This window comes from Narcine bancroftii, chromosome 9 (assembly GCF_036971445.1).
Source record: "Narcine bancroftii isolate sNarBan1 chromosome 9, sNarBan1.hap1, whole genome shotgun sequence".
Classification (NCBI taxonomy): Eukaryota; Metazoa; Chordata; class Chondrichthyes; order Torpediniformes; family Narcinidae; genus Narcine; species Narcine bancroftii.
In genome coordinates this window covers 34,848,246-34,861,807 of record NC_091477.1, presented here as the reverse complement: position 1 = coordinate 34,861,807, position 13,562 = coordinate 34,848,246, and the positions used below count along the sequence as shown (strand labels likewise).

The 13,562-nt window shown below is 40.3% G+C and overlaps 1 protein-coding gene across 1 annotated transcript in view; it reads left to right on the top strand.

The window, feature by feature from the left end:
• The window catches only part of pde6a (phosphodiesterase 6A, cGMP-specific, rod, alpha), a 50,011-nt gene that overhangs the window by 34,911 nt on the left and 1,538 nt on the right, over positions 1–13,562 (top strand). The window contains exons 16-21 of the mRNA XM_069898773.1: positions 4,748–4,848; positions 4,986–5,093; positions 5,227–5,290; positions 9,018–9,092; positions 9,336–9,419; positions 11,604–11,760. Of these exons, the coding sequence (XP_069754874.1) occupies positions 4,748–4,848; positions 4,986–5,093; positions 5,227–5,290; positions 9,018–9,092; positions 9,336–9,419; positions 11,604–11,760 (589 nt within the window). The remainder of the gene's footprint in view (positions 1–4,747; positions 4,849–4,985; positions 5,094–5,226; positions 5,291–9,017; positions 9,093–9,335; positions 9,420–11,603; positions 11,761–13,562) is intronic.

Here is a 13,562-nt window from a genome sequence, read left to right as displayed (position 1 = left end):
ATTTTACCTGAATTCCAAAAGTTAACTCTATGCTGTGCGCTCAGGGAGTATTTTGGGAAATGATAGGGAGCTGTCTGGACATACAGTCCAATTCTCCTTGGAGGATTCTGGGCATGTAGTATCATGCATCAAGCAATTGGTATCACTGTTTTGAAATTGGACAGACTACCAATGGTGAGAATTGTAATTGCACAAATAGTTCTTCGGTTGATGGCTTATTAAGAAGTTCACTGTGAATTGACAGTTTGATTCACCCTACACTGAAATGAGGTTGTCATTCTTGTCGTATATAAGTTTTTCTTGAACCCTGTGCTGGTTGTCCCTCCATATTTCAAATGCGATCAGCCAATGAAGGTATTTGATCCCCAATTCAGTGTTCCCGCTATGCTGCGTGCGTGCACACTTGCACAAAATGGGCAGTGTGTGCATGCCCATGCGCACAAATACGTCCTCATTGCTTTCATTTGGGCATGCGTACACAGAGGAGGTGCACTGGTCCCCATCCCCATCATTTATCCATCACTCGAGGGTAAACCTATCCTAAAATGGTCCCGTTCCTTAAGGCGGAATACCAATCTGTAGGGGCTTGTCAAGGTAAGAGAGGGTTCTTAGGATTTGTGCCATTGCAATCTATACGCTTCTTGCTGGATATTGATATTAATGCTTAGTTTGTCATGTTATTCGGCAATCCTATGACTGAAGAATGTCTAAGTGTATTAAGAGTAAAAAAGAGGCGAGTAGAGATTGGACTGTTAGAAAATGACACTGGAAAATCTGTCATGGGATGAACAAAATAAGTATTTTGCAACAATCTGCGGAAGATAGCAGTACATCTGTCTTTCAGAGGTGTCAAGGAAGAGAGACAAGTGTCTATCACCAGAGGGAAGGTGCTTGTCTAAGTCTCCCAGACCAGATGGAATACACCCACAGATATTGAAAGAAGTAGCTATAAAGATTATGGAGACATTATCAATGATTTTCCATGAATCAATAGATTCTGGCATGGTTCAAGAGGATTGGAAAATTGCAAAGGTCACTATGCTATTTCAGAAGGGATGGAGGCAGGAGAAAGGAAATTTTAGACCTGTTAGCCCTAACATTGGTGGTTGGGAAGTTGTAAGAATTGATTATCAAGGATGAGGTTACAAAGTATCTGGAGGTGCATGACAAGATTGGCCAAAGTCAGCATGGTTTTCTTAACGGAAAATTTTGCCTGACAAACCTACTGGAATTTTTTTGAGGAAACCAGAAGCAGGCGAGGCAAAGGACATGTAGTGGACATCTTATCAAGATGATACAGATCTTGTGAATTTGGATTTTCAAAAGGCCTTTGACAAGGTGTTGCACATAAGACTGCTTAACAAGATGAGATTCCACTGAATTTCAGGAAAGATAATAGCATGCATGGGTAGAGCATTGGTTGATCAGGAGAAAACAGAGAGTGGGAATAAAGGGATCCTATTCAGGTTGGCTACCAGTTACTAATGGTGTTGCATAGGGGTTAGTGTTGGGGCTACTCCTTTTTAATTGTATGTTAATGATTTGAATTGTAGAATAAATGGCTTTATGGCTAAGTTTGCAGACGATACAAAGATAGGTGAAGGGGCAGGTAGTGATAGGGAAATGGAGAGGCTGTAGAGAAATATAGATTAGGAGAATGGCAAATCAAATACAATGCTGGAAAGTGGTCATGGACTATGATAGAATGATTAAAAAGGCAGACTATTATTTGGATGGGGAGAAAATTCAAAATTTGGAAGTGCAAAGGGACTTGGGAGTCCTTGGGAAGGATACCCTAAAAGGTAAATGCAATGTTGGCATTCATTTTTAGAGAAAAAGGATTTAAGAGCAGGAATGTTATGTTGATGCTTTGTAAGGCACTAGTGAGTCCCTACTTGGGGCACGAGGTACAGTTTTGAGTTCCTTGTTTAAGGAGGTGCTGGCATCAGAGAGAGTTGTGATAACATTCCAAAGAATAATTCCTGGAATGAAGGAATTAACACATGAGGAATGTTTGATGGCTCTCGGACTGTACTCCTTGGAGTTCAGGAGAATGAGAAGGGACTTCATAGAAGCATTTCGAATGTTGAAATGCCTGGACAGAGTAGATGTGGCAAAGTAGTTTCCCATGGTATGAGAGTCTAGAACAAGAGGGCACACCATCAGGATTGAGGGCAGACAAAGATGCGGACAAATTTCTTTAGCCAGAGTGGTGAATCTCTGTCATTTGCTTCACCGTCGGGTGGCTGTGCAGACCAAGTTATTGGGTGTATTTAAGGCAGAGAATGACAGGTATCTGAATTATCAGGGTATCAAATGTTATAGAGGGATGGCAGGGGAGTGAGGCTGAATAGGAGAATGGATCAGCTCATGATAGAATGGTAGAGGAGACTCAAAGGGTCTAATTGCCTTCTTCTGCTCCTATATATTATGCTTGTTGCATATCTTGTATTTTAAATGTAGCAGACCAAATAATTGTGACATGCATCTCCTTTGTAGTCATCTTGGGAGTAGTAGCCTTATTTATCCAAGCCATTGCTTGGCTTTATTACATTTTTAAATGCTAACTCAGGTTTTGTTGTATCCATGCTCCCTACACGCACATATTCCACACCAAAGACATGAGTCATATTGTTCACCTGTAGCCCAGTAGACATCCATCACAGTGAAATGCCACAGAATCAAGCCATTGTGACTGCTGTCAGGTAATCAGGCATTGAACTTTATGAGCCATTAATAGGTGAATGCCATCTGGACCCAGTTGGAGATGAATCTCTCTCGGTTTTAGTATATTTCAGAGTCAACAAGCAGCATCTGCAAGTCGAAGTATGTGCAGTCAATAGTGCCCTATGCAGGAGCCAGTAATCATCAAGAGGTTGTTCACGCTCTCTTACTGCTGTTCACTGGCAGTAGAGAATGATATTTACTCAGCTCTTTTTAAATAGGCTGTATTTGTCATCTTCCTTAGGAAACAGATATCAAACTGAGAAAGGTTGAAATTTTTCTTTGCTCCCAGAAAGGATCTACACATTTATACTTTGTACTTACTTTCAATGCAATGATCATCTTGATCTGGGGATGAATATTGAGGAGAAGGTGGTGGTGCTACTGGTGTTGCCCCACGGAGAATGAGGGAGTGGAGAGGCAGCGCTCCACAGGGTCCACCCGCCCAGTCAACTCCGCACGAGGTTTGAATGGCCCGTTGAGGGAGCAGATGCTGGTTTTAGTTGAAATCCTGCGACTGCAAATCTGCGTTCAAGATGTCGGTGCCTATTAATCGGCAGCAGCCATGAGGGGCTTCAGACTCCAGGGAAGCGGAGGACTGGAAGATCATCCACCATCTGAGAGGGAGACTACCTGCGGGGACGGTGACCACGGCGGCGAACCCGTGAGGGGGACTCTGCAGCTGAGGGGGGACTCTGCAGCTGAGGGACCAGTGAATGCGGCGGGCTGCTGTGGGCCGCGGGAGACTGCTGCTGGGAGACTCGCGCCGAGTTGCAGATGGCTGACGACTGGCTTGAATTGGCTGGAGTGGTACTAGGTATCGGAACCAGAATGCAAGGAGGTGCCAAGGGCACTGGAGGGTCCCTGATTGTGTCGGAGGTTCGGATCTGGAGTTTGGGTTGCTAATTATTTAGACTGTGAGTGCTTGCAGGGCTGCAGAAGCACTGGAGGCGAATCTACGGACATTCAGGGACTCTACGGGGACTCTCTTTTACTTCTCTCTGACTGTAAGTGGCGCTTAGGCAATTCCTGCCAGTGGTGAATCTGTCTGCCTTACAGCAGTCAAAAATAAATTTCATGTAATATGACACTGTTTTATTATTATGACTATAAATTGACTCTTGAATCTTAAGCAGATGCCATATTTCAATGAGAACTTCTTTCCTGAAGAACAAATGTTTGCAAGCGGTTCTTTGCAAAGCTTCCTGATCTTTCAGGGTTGTTCAGATTTCCTGTTCTCAACATTTCTTTCTATCCTCGCCATTCTACCATCAAGTCCAGTATTTCTGAATGCTGCCTGCTCATTCTGTTAATCATACTTTATAAGGAATTTTCTGAATGCAATTGGTTTGTGAACACCAGTGTGTTAACCTATACTATCCCTTTCCCAAACAAATGAGATTTCAGCAAGTTTGAAGAATTTTGGAAAAGATCAGACATTTATTGAACCATTGCAAAGGAATGCAACTTAAAGCATCCACACAAAGTAATTGTAAAGATTCCTTTAATAAGTATTAGTGAGGGGCATTCCATACTGCAGCATGTTGTTATTTATGGCCCGCGAAGAGAGAGCATTGAACTTTCAGATACAGGGCATGCATGAGTTTCAATCAGGTCTAGAGTTTGCAAACAATATATACTTTTAGAGGACATTATCCATGCAGTAACATCTTCATTGTAATAGTATCTAGTGCGACCCGTCACAGAGGGGTTATTTAAGGATATATCTAACAACAGTAACCACCATAATATCTATATTACCTAGCAAATATTTGCCCTTTTGTCTTAAATGGACACCAAGTGACATACTTTAAAGCACCAATACACAGTCCGACTGATAGGCAGAGCTCAAGTTTGCTCATGGGCATGGATGAAGCAAATACATTTTATTATCCTTTTGTTGTAACAAACATATTGCTAGAGATTCCAAAGGGGTGAATAATGAGCAAAAAATGTTAAGAAGCCAAATCAGTACGAGTGCAGAAAGGTTAATAGTGTTTCTTTACTCTTTGACTTTTAACAGGATTTGAATATCTTCCAAAATCTCAACAGAAGACAATATGAACATGTACTCCACCTGATGGAGATTGCGATTATTGCTACAGACTTGGCACTTTATTTCAAGTACATCTTTTAAAATACCTTATTATATAATTAGAATGTGGTTTAGCAATTTTTATTCTGATAACCAATTAAATGCAACTCAATTTGATTAAAGTTTAATAATTAATAAGTATGCCCTGTTAATATTTATATTATAGAAAGCGAACAATGTTTCAAAAGATAGTTGACCTGTCTGAAACATATGAAAACACTGATGACTGGGTGCAGTACATGATATTGCAAACAACAAGAAAAGAGATCATCATGTAAGCATGTTTTATATTTTTATTTGTGTAATTGTTTTGAAATTCTATCAAAAGTGCTTACTGTGGTTAAAATATCAAATTTCTATGTAAGAATTCCACTAAGTACTCTTTATGATCATTCAAATTGATTAAGGGCCATGATGATGACTGCATGCGATTTGTCTGCCATCACAAAACCATGGGAAGTACAGAGCAAGGTACCATATATTGTTGGATAATTTGCTGAGCAGTTGATGAGGATTGTAAGTAAGAATTGTCACGGTAGAATTATTCTTAACTTTTGACATATATCTATATCAATTACTTATTTACTAATTAGCACAATGTCAACGGTATGCATGTAAAACTTGAACGAATAAACCATGTCCCAACATATAACAATAAATTGTACTGCATCAACCTGGTTGATTCAATCTAGATAGAAGTTGAGTTTTTCAATCATTCTAGATATAGAAATTTTGTCAGAAGAATGGACTACTCTTTTTGAACAGGAAAATTTATAGATGTTCAACCTTCATAGACACAAAATGCATGAAATAAAATAAAATTTAACACTCGAGTTGACAATGGTAACTAGAAAATATTCAGCATAGGTTTAGAAAATAAAATTGCTTTTTAATACTTATAAATACAAGGAATGTAATTTCCCCCAAGCAAACTTACCATATTAATTTATAAAATAAAAATGCAATGTTGAAGGAACTCAATAGATCAAAGTGTACTTCATTCAAGATTCAAGATTATTTTATTGTCATGTAATAAAACAGAAAATGTGGGGTGGCATAGTTATCGTAGGGGTTAATGCAACACTTTTGTGGCACCAGTGACCCATGTTCAAATTTGGCGCTGTCTGTAAGAAGTTTGTACATTCTCCCCATGTCTGAGCTCAATTGCTCTGTCTGCATTAGTCACAGGGATCTCCTAGATTTCAGATGTATGGTCAGAGTGCACATGTTACATCATATATCACACTGAGATTCTTTTTCCTGCGGACAAGGCAGAATTATCGCTGATTGGTAGGGCAAAAAAAGGTACACAGCGTATACATGTAAACAAGTAAAGAACTGTAAACAGATAATGAATGTAAACCAACTGCCTGTGCAATACAGAGAAAATACTCCATTTCACTCCCACATGTCTATTCATGGCCCCGTGCACTGCCAAAGCAAGGCCACCCGTAAATTGGAGGAGCAACACCCAATATTCTGTCTGGGCACTCTCCAACCAGATGGCATTAACATTGACTTCTCCGGTTTCTGCAGACCACTCCTCATTCTCACTCCCTTCCCTCTGTCTCCCTTCCTCCTGCTCTCCACCCACTTCCCTCTCCATTGCCCTCCCGCTATTTTCTGCTTTGCCCTACCTTATCCACTCGTTACCTCTTGTCCATGAGCCGGTGCTCCTTCCCCTACCCTGCCATCCCTCCTCACCATTTTATTCAAGCACCTGCCTACATTTTGCTCATTGGTTATATAACATGACTGAACAGACCTTCGGCCCTTGATGTCGTGCTGACCCATTTTCCTTATCTTGCTATATAAAAAAAAGTAGGTGGCACTGTCGGAGTTGCTGTAACAGCAGTACAGCCGCTGGTGCAAACCCACAGAAAGTGGGAGCTGAGACATAGCGTGGCCTGCTTAGTCCAACTGCCATCAGCTTTGTACAGGCTTTAAATGGCTAAAGGCCCATTTAAAATCCTGCGACCACAGGGTTTGGGTCTATGATGGCTATGTAGGGCAGTGGTCATGAGGAGTTGTAGACTTCGGGGAAGCAGTTGACTGGCTCAAGGCACCAGAAAAAGGGAAGAATACCCACCCATTTGAGAAGGAGAAGCAGAGGAGATGATCCATGGGATGGTGACCATGGCAGAAGACCAGTGCAGAGCGCTGAGGCTGAAAGACTCTCAGGTGGTGAAAGCTGCTTGTGACTCAATGAGGACCCACACAGGCTGCAGGCAACCACGGTCAAGGGACTCACAGAAGACTGCAAACTACTGGAGTCTGGCTGAAGGGGTACCAGGTATTGGAACCAGGATGTGAGGGTGCTGATCGTGTCAGACGTTTCCTTCTGGAGCTCAGGTTGCTGATGGTTTGGACTGAAGGATGTGTGGCTGTGCAGGCTGGAAGTGAATCTGGGGGGGGATCTCTCTTTTGCTTCTCGTTCTCTGACTGTAAGAAGCACTGGGCAATTTCTGCAGATAGTGAATCTTTGTCTTCTTTATGGTAGACTAAAGGAAATTTCATGCAATCTATTTATTTTTTAAATTTAAACATACAGTACAGTAACAGGCCCTTCTGACCATTCTGAGTCCATGCCTCCCAATTAACCTTCAATCCCCATACATTTTGAAGGGTGGGAGGAAACCGGAGGGCCCAGAGGAAACCCACACAGACGACAAGAGAAGGTCTCAATGGGAGCACAGGATGCAGTAGATGATTCCCTCAGATTCACAAGTGTTGCTTCACTTGGAAGGACTGTTTGGGGCCCAAAATATGGTGAGAGGGCAAATGTTACACTATTTGCAGTCACAGGGGAAGGTGCCAATGGGGTGATTAGTGGGAAAGGATGAGTGGACAAGGGAGTCTTGCAGGGAGCAGTCCCTATGGAATGTAGGTAGGAATATGTGTCTGATGGTAGTATCATGTTATAGGTGATGGAAATTGCAGAGGATAATATATTGGATGCAGAGGCTGTGGGGTGATAGGTGAGGAGAAGGGGAATCCTGCTTTTGATGCATCTAGGGGCAGAGGGACCCAGGGCAGATGTGTGAGAAATGGATAAGATGTGGGTAAAGTGGTGGTGGAAGCCATGTTTGTTGAAGAAGGAAGACATCTAAAATTATCTGGCATGGAACCTCACCTTGGGAGCAGATGTGACAGAGACAGAGGAATTGAAAAGTATAGAATCTTTACAGGAGACTGGGCGTGAAGAAGTGTTGTCGAGATAATTGTGGGAGCTGGTAGGTTTGTAGAAAATGTCTGTGGAAAGTTTGTCTCACGAGATGGAGACAGAGGGATCAAGAAAAGGGAGAGTGTCGCTGGAGATTGTCCAAGTGAATTTGAAGTTGGGGTGAAAGTTAGCAGCAAAATGAATAAAATTGATGAGCTCATCATAGGTGTATAAGCAGCACAAATGTAGTCATTAATGTGGCTGAGGAAGAGTTGAGGAGCCTTGCCTGCGTAGGCTTAGAGCATGGATTGCTCCACAAAGCCAATGAAAATATAGGCATAGCTGAGATTCATGCAGGTACCCAGTCTACTCCTTTGACTTGGAGAAAATGGGATGAGTCAAAGAAGTTATTGAGGGTGAAAACAAGTTTGACCAGTCAGTGGATGGTGGTGGTGAAGGGAGACTGGTTCGGTCAATTTTAAACTATGTTCAGAACCTTCCTTCACTCTTTTTATTGGGTACTTAACGAGCATTAACAGAACGAGAAAGAGAAATGGAAAAGGAGAAAAATATTTATTTGTTCCCGTTCTTAGAAAAGCATAGCAAGTAAATAATTTCCATGGAGAGATTCACAAAAAAGAAAACCCACAGCAGTAGTAGTTAGACACTGGATTTCTATCTTTCTATCAGCATGGAGACCATTAACCCAAAGCAACAGATGTCCATGAAATATTTTCCATTATCTAGATTGTCACTTGCCTGATGGGGATTAAATTACCAGATTCCCATTTCCATTCCCAATTTTTGCTATTAATGAATGTGGCCCCAGGTTATCTTTCTTCTGGCGTCACTGAAAGAGGAAATGTCAATATCAATTTTCAGTCTACAAAAACCCTAAAATGAGCAATCGTTGGATAGAAGAACTGAAGGTTTCCTTCATGTTGTCAACATTCTGAACCTTTCATGCCTACATTAAAATTAATAGAAGCTGTTGAACTTTGAATTAATCGATCCAATATCTTTCTTCCGTTAAAGGTAGCTCTTTCTGTAGCAGCTGAATTCTGGGAACAGGGAGATTTGGAGCGCACGGTTTTAGAACAACAGCCTATTGTAAGTGATCATTTGAATGCAAAATCATCTAAATAAACAATTTAAAATATATTCCTTTGCAAAAAAATGCTCTCATAAGATTTTTATTACAGGGACTTTGCAGGTTTCAATCAACACGTATTTACAGAATATATTCAAAAATTTAACTTGGGAAAGGCAAACGTCAGATTTAATCCATTTTCAATTGTAATCACTTCCACTTGTTTAATATGTTACCATGGTACTTTTCTCTGCTTCTTTCAGCCTATGATGGATAGAAATAAATCTGCTGAACTTCCAAAGCTTCAAGTTGGTTTCATTGACTTTGTGTGCACATTTGTGTACAAGGTAAGGATTGGAGACCATGACAATACGCAAGAAACGTTTTTCCATGACACATACATGTTCAAATATAGTTTAAAGCAATTAATCTGATATGCAATTTCTCTTAAAGAAAGTGATATTGATCATGAACATATTCCGTCATAAAAATTAAATATGTAATCTCCATCTAAAGGTCGTGAATACCAAGTTGTTTAGAAGTAAAAGCCAAGTTTGGAAAAAAAATGTTTTCCTGTCCGACAAACAAGTTCTTAAGGACAGAGAAGCTAACGATGTGTAGTGGTGCCCATGGGTAAAGATGTAGAAAAAGGTTAGGCTGCATCTCTCGGGCTGGGTAATCTGTCTACCACTTAGATGCCCTTAGTGCAAATAGGAGTTATCAACTGGCAGGAGGCAGGAGAAAGGTGAGTGGATAATTTTATATGATTAGTGGTTAGCTCAAACATTTTAATTATTTTAAATGTGTTTTTGATCTTTTAATGATATTTTTATTAATTATTTTACAACTTTTTAAAAGCAGTATTGAGTGAGTGACTCTCAATGGTTTTTTAAGTATCAAATATTCATAGATTAAGTACCAGAGATTCAAGGCAAGCCTGCGGATGGAGCATAACCAGCTATAAAAGATATCCTATGAGTGCGACTGGTCAGCTCTGGTGAGAGAGGCTACACTAGGGCTTGCAAATATGCCATACTGAAAGAAGTGGCATCAGACTGAGAGGCAAGTGGCCAGGATTTTCAGAAGGTTGGCTTTTGGTCTGATCACCAATGGGCAGAGATAAACAGCTTATTTAATCATTATCAGCTGCATTATGCAATCTATTACAAATATTAATTTCAATCAATTTTACTACAAAGAGGATGCAAGTTTCAAAGTGTAACAGTGTTTTAATCAAACACCATTGGCTCAATTCAGCAAGTACTGTAATTTGTTTCCTGAGTTACTGTCATGTTGACAAATTTCAACAAGAGATTATGTGATTCATCCTTAATGGAATCCTTCAATAAGTCTATTTCTAAGATCCAATGAACAAATGGGATCCTGGTAGTGTAAATGTGACATTCTGAAAATGCTGGTCCAGGCCCAGCGAACCTGCACAAATACAGGACAGGTCCCTGTGTCAGTCCGCACAGGCTGACTGGCTGAGAGCCACATGGCATGGACCTGCACATCATAGACCCCTAACAGTAATAACAACTTGTCAGTGATCAAAACCATCGGAGAATGAATGGTTATCTTTTTTTTATTTATCCACAAACATTGACAAACAGTCTTCCATTAAACATATATAGTAAAATCCTTGGTATCCGGCACCTCCTGGGATTGGCAGATGTCAGATAAGTGAATTTCCTGATTGCTTGAAACTGCATATCATGTGAATGAAGAACTGATAGCAAGATGCACCATTTTCAAACTCCTGTATTTTTTTTTAACCTATTGATTTTGCACTTTTTTTCCCAGATACTTGAATTCTAGAAAACAGGGATTTTTACTGTAAATGATTTTCAAAACATTTAAACAAATGTAAAATACAAGAAGATCATTAAAACCATTAAGTATATTTAAATTGACTCAATTAAATATATTTTAAAAAAGTGATCTCAAAGGACAGCTATTCTGAATACTGCTGAATTTCATGCTTCGCTGTTGGACTGCAATGAGTGAGCAATGGGGAACTTCTACGAGATTCTGCTGAATGATTGTCTACATGAAATATTAGCGGGTTCTCCCTCTTCAGCTGTTGCATAAACTGTGAGAGTCGCAAGCATTTTCTGCTTTGATTTTGTTTTCATTACAACTCCATAATTATGCTGCCACTTTATAGCTCTTCTCCGGATAAAAGAAGTTCCTTGTGAATTACAGATTGTATTGATTAGTTTCCAATTTTTATTTATGTCATTTGGCTTTGGCTTCTCCCATGAATTGAAACACCATCTCTGTCTCCCTTATCAAAATCTTACACATCTTCAAAGAGCTTAATCAGTTCAGGATAGAATTACAGTGTTACCTGCCTTTTGATCTATATTCTTACTTTTCAGTATTTGCAAACCTATCCACACAATTAGGCACCAAGGAATATTTTGCTAACTAATTCTAACCATGCACAGCCCACAGTGACTATGTTAACAATTTTTTGACGTATGATTGATGAATGTGTTGAATTAACATTAATATTTCTTTTAAATTAGGAATTCAGTAGGTTTCATTCTGAAATTGAGCCAATGTTCAGAGGCATACTGAACAACAGAAAGGAATGGAAAGCATTGGCAGATGAACACGAGGCAAAAATGAAAGCGATTGAGGAAGAGAAAACGAGAAAGGAAGAAGAACAAGCAGCAAAACAAGGTTAGGCATCCGAACGTGTATTACTAAAGAGAAGGATGCAGTAATCAGTTTAGGTTGTGAAAGAAAAAGGGGAGTTGATTTGGACCATGGCAATTATTCTGATCATTTGGGCTGAAAATATAGTAGATAGACATAGTATATACCCAAATATCCTACTTTAGAATAAGATGTCCACCACTTCTGTAGCCAAAATACTGGCCTGCTGTTTGCAGAAAGAGAAAAAGAAATTCTTCAGACTGAGTGAGGAGGTGATTTGGCAGAATTAGGAATATGGGGTTGGGATTGTAGAGCAGCAGCTCCTCAGAATGAATTACTTGGGGGAAGAGATGAATTCTCATTGGGGTTTTCAAGTCCTTTGGTCAGTCACTTGCATGTGTAAATCCGTCAAGGAGAGGCAGATGAGACTTTTTTGATGCTATAAGGTCTACATATGTACATAAATTTGCACTGGATTGTACTTAAATTACATTATAAAAATAATGTACACTGACAAATAGATTCTTTAGACCAACTGATTTGGAAGAGGAGACCAAGTATATTGTTGGTAAATGTGAAGTTATCCCACTTTGGAAGGAGAAAAGTAAGTTCAGATTGTTATTTAAATGGAAAGCGATTGCAGCGGGCTGCCATGCAGAAGGATTTGGGAGTCCTTGTTCATGAATTGCGAAAGGCTGGTTTGCAGGTGCAGCAGGCTGTCAAGAAGGCAAACAAGAGAGGTTGGTCTTCATTGCTAGAGAGATTGAATTCAACAGCAGAGTGGTTATTCTGCAACTGCACAAGGTATGGGTGTGGCCACATCTGGAGTACTGCGCGCAATTCTGGTCTCCTTGAGGAAGGATGTACTAGCTTTGGAGGTGCGGCAAAGGAGGTTCATCAGGTTGATTCAAAAGACAGGGGAAGTTAGCCTATCAGGAGAGATTGAGTCGTCTGGGACTGAACTTGCTGGAATTTAGAAGAATGAGAGGGGATCTTATAGAAATGTAAAAAATGATAAAAGGCATAGATAAGATAGAGGTAGGTAAGTTGTTTCCATTGGTAAGGGAGATTAGAACTAGGGGACATAGCCTCAAGATTCAGGGTAGGAGATTTAGGATGGAGATGAGGAAGAATTGCTTTTCCCAGACGGTGGAGAATTTATGGAATTTGCTGAATGGAGACTACCTCTGTAAAGATATTTAAGACAAGGTTGGATAGATTTTACATAATAGGGGAATTAAGGGCTATGGGGAAAAAGCAGGTAGTTGGAGATGAGCTTCTCGTCAGATCAGCTATGATCTCACTGAATGGCCGAGTCGGCTCGACAGGCCAGTTGGCCGACGCCTACTCCTATTTCTTATGTTTCTAAGTTTGCTGATGACACTAAATTGAGTGGAAAAGGAAATTATGCAGAGGATATGGAGAGTCTCTTGAGAGATATTGGTAGATTAAGTGAGTGGCCAAGGGACTAGCAGATGGAGTGCAATGTTGGTACATAGAAAGACAGCTATTTTGCAATAAAAGGTCAGATTATTATTTAAGAGGTGAAAAACTATAGCATGCTGTGCAGAGGGACATGAATTTTAAAAGATCAGTTTGCAGGTGCAACAGATAACCAAGAAGACAAATGGAACTTGGGCTTTCATTGCAAAAGGGATTGAGTTTAAGAGCAGGCAAGTTCTGTTGCAACTATGCAGGCTACTGGTGCGGTCTCATGGGAGTTCTGTATGCACTTCTGTTCTCCTCACTTAAGAAAGGATGTATTGGCTTAGAAAGCGCTGCAGAGGAAGGTCACTAGATTGATTCCAGAGATTGATGCAGCTATA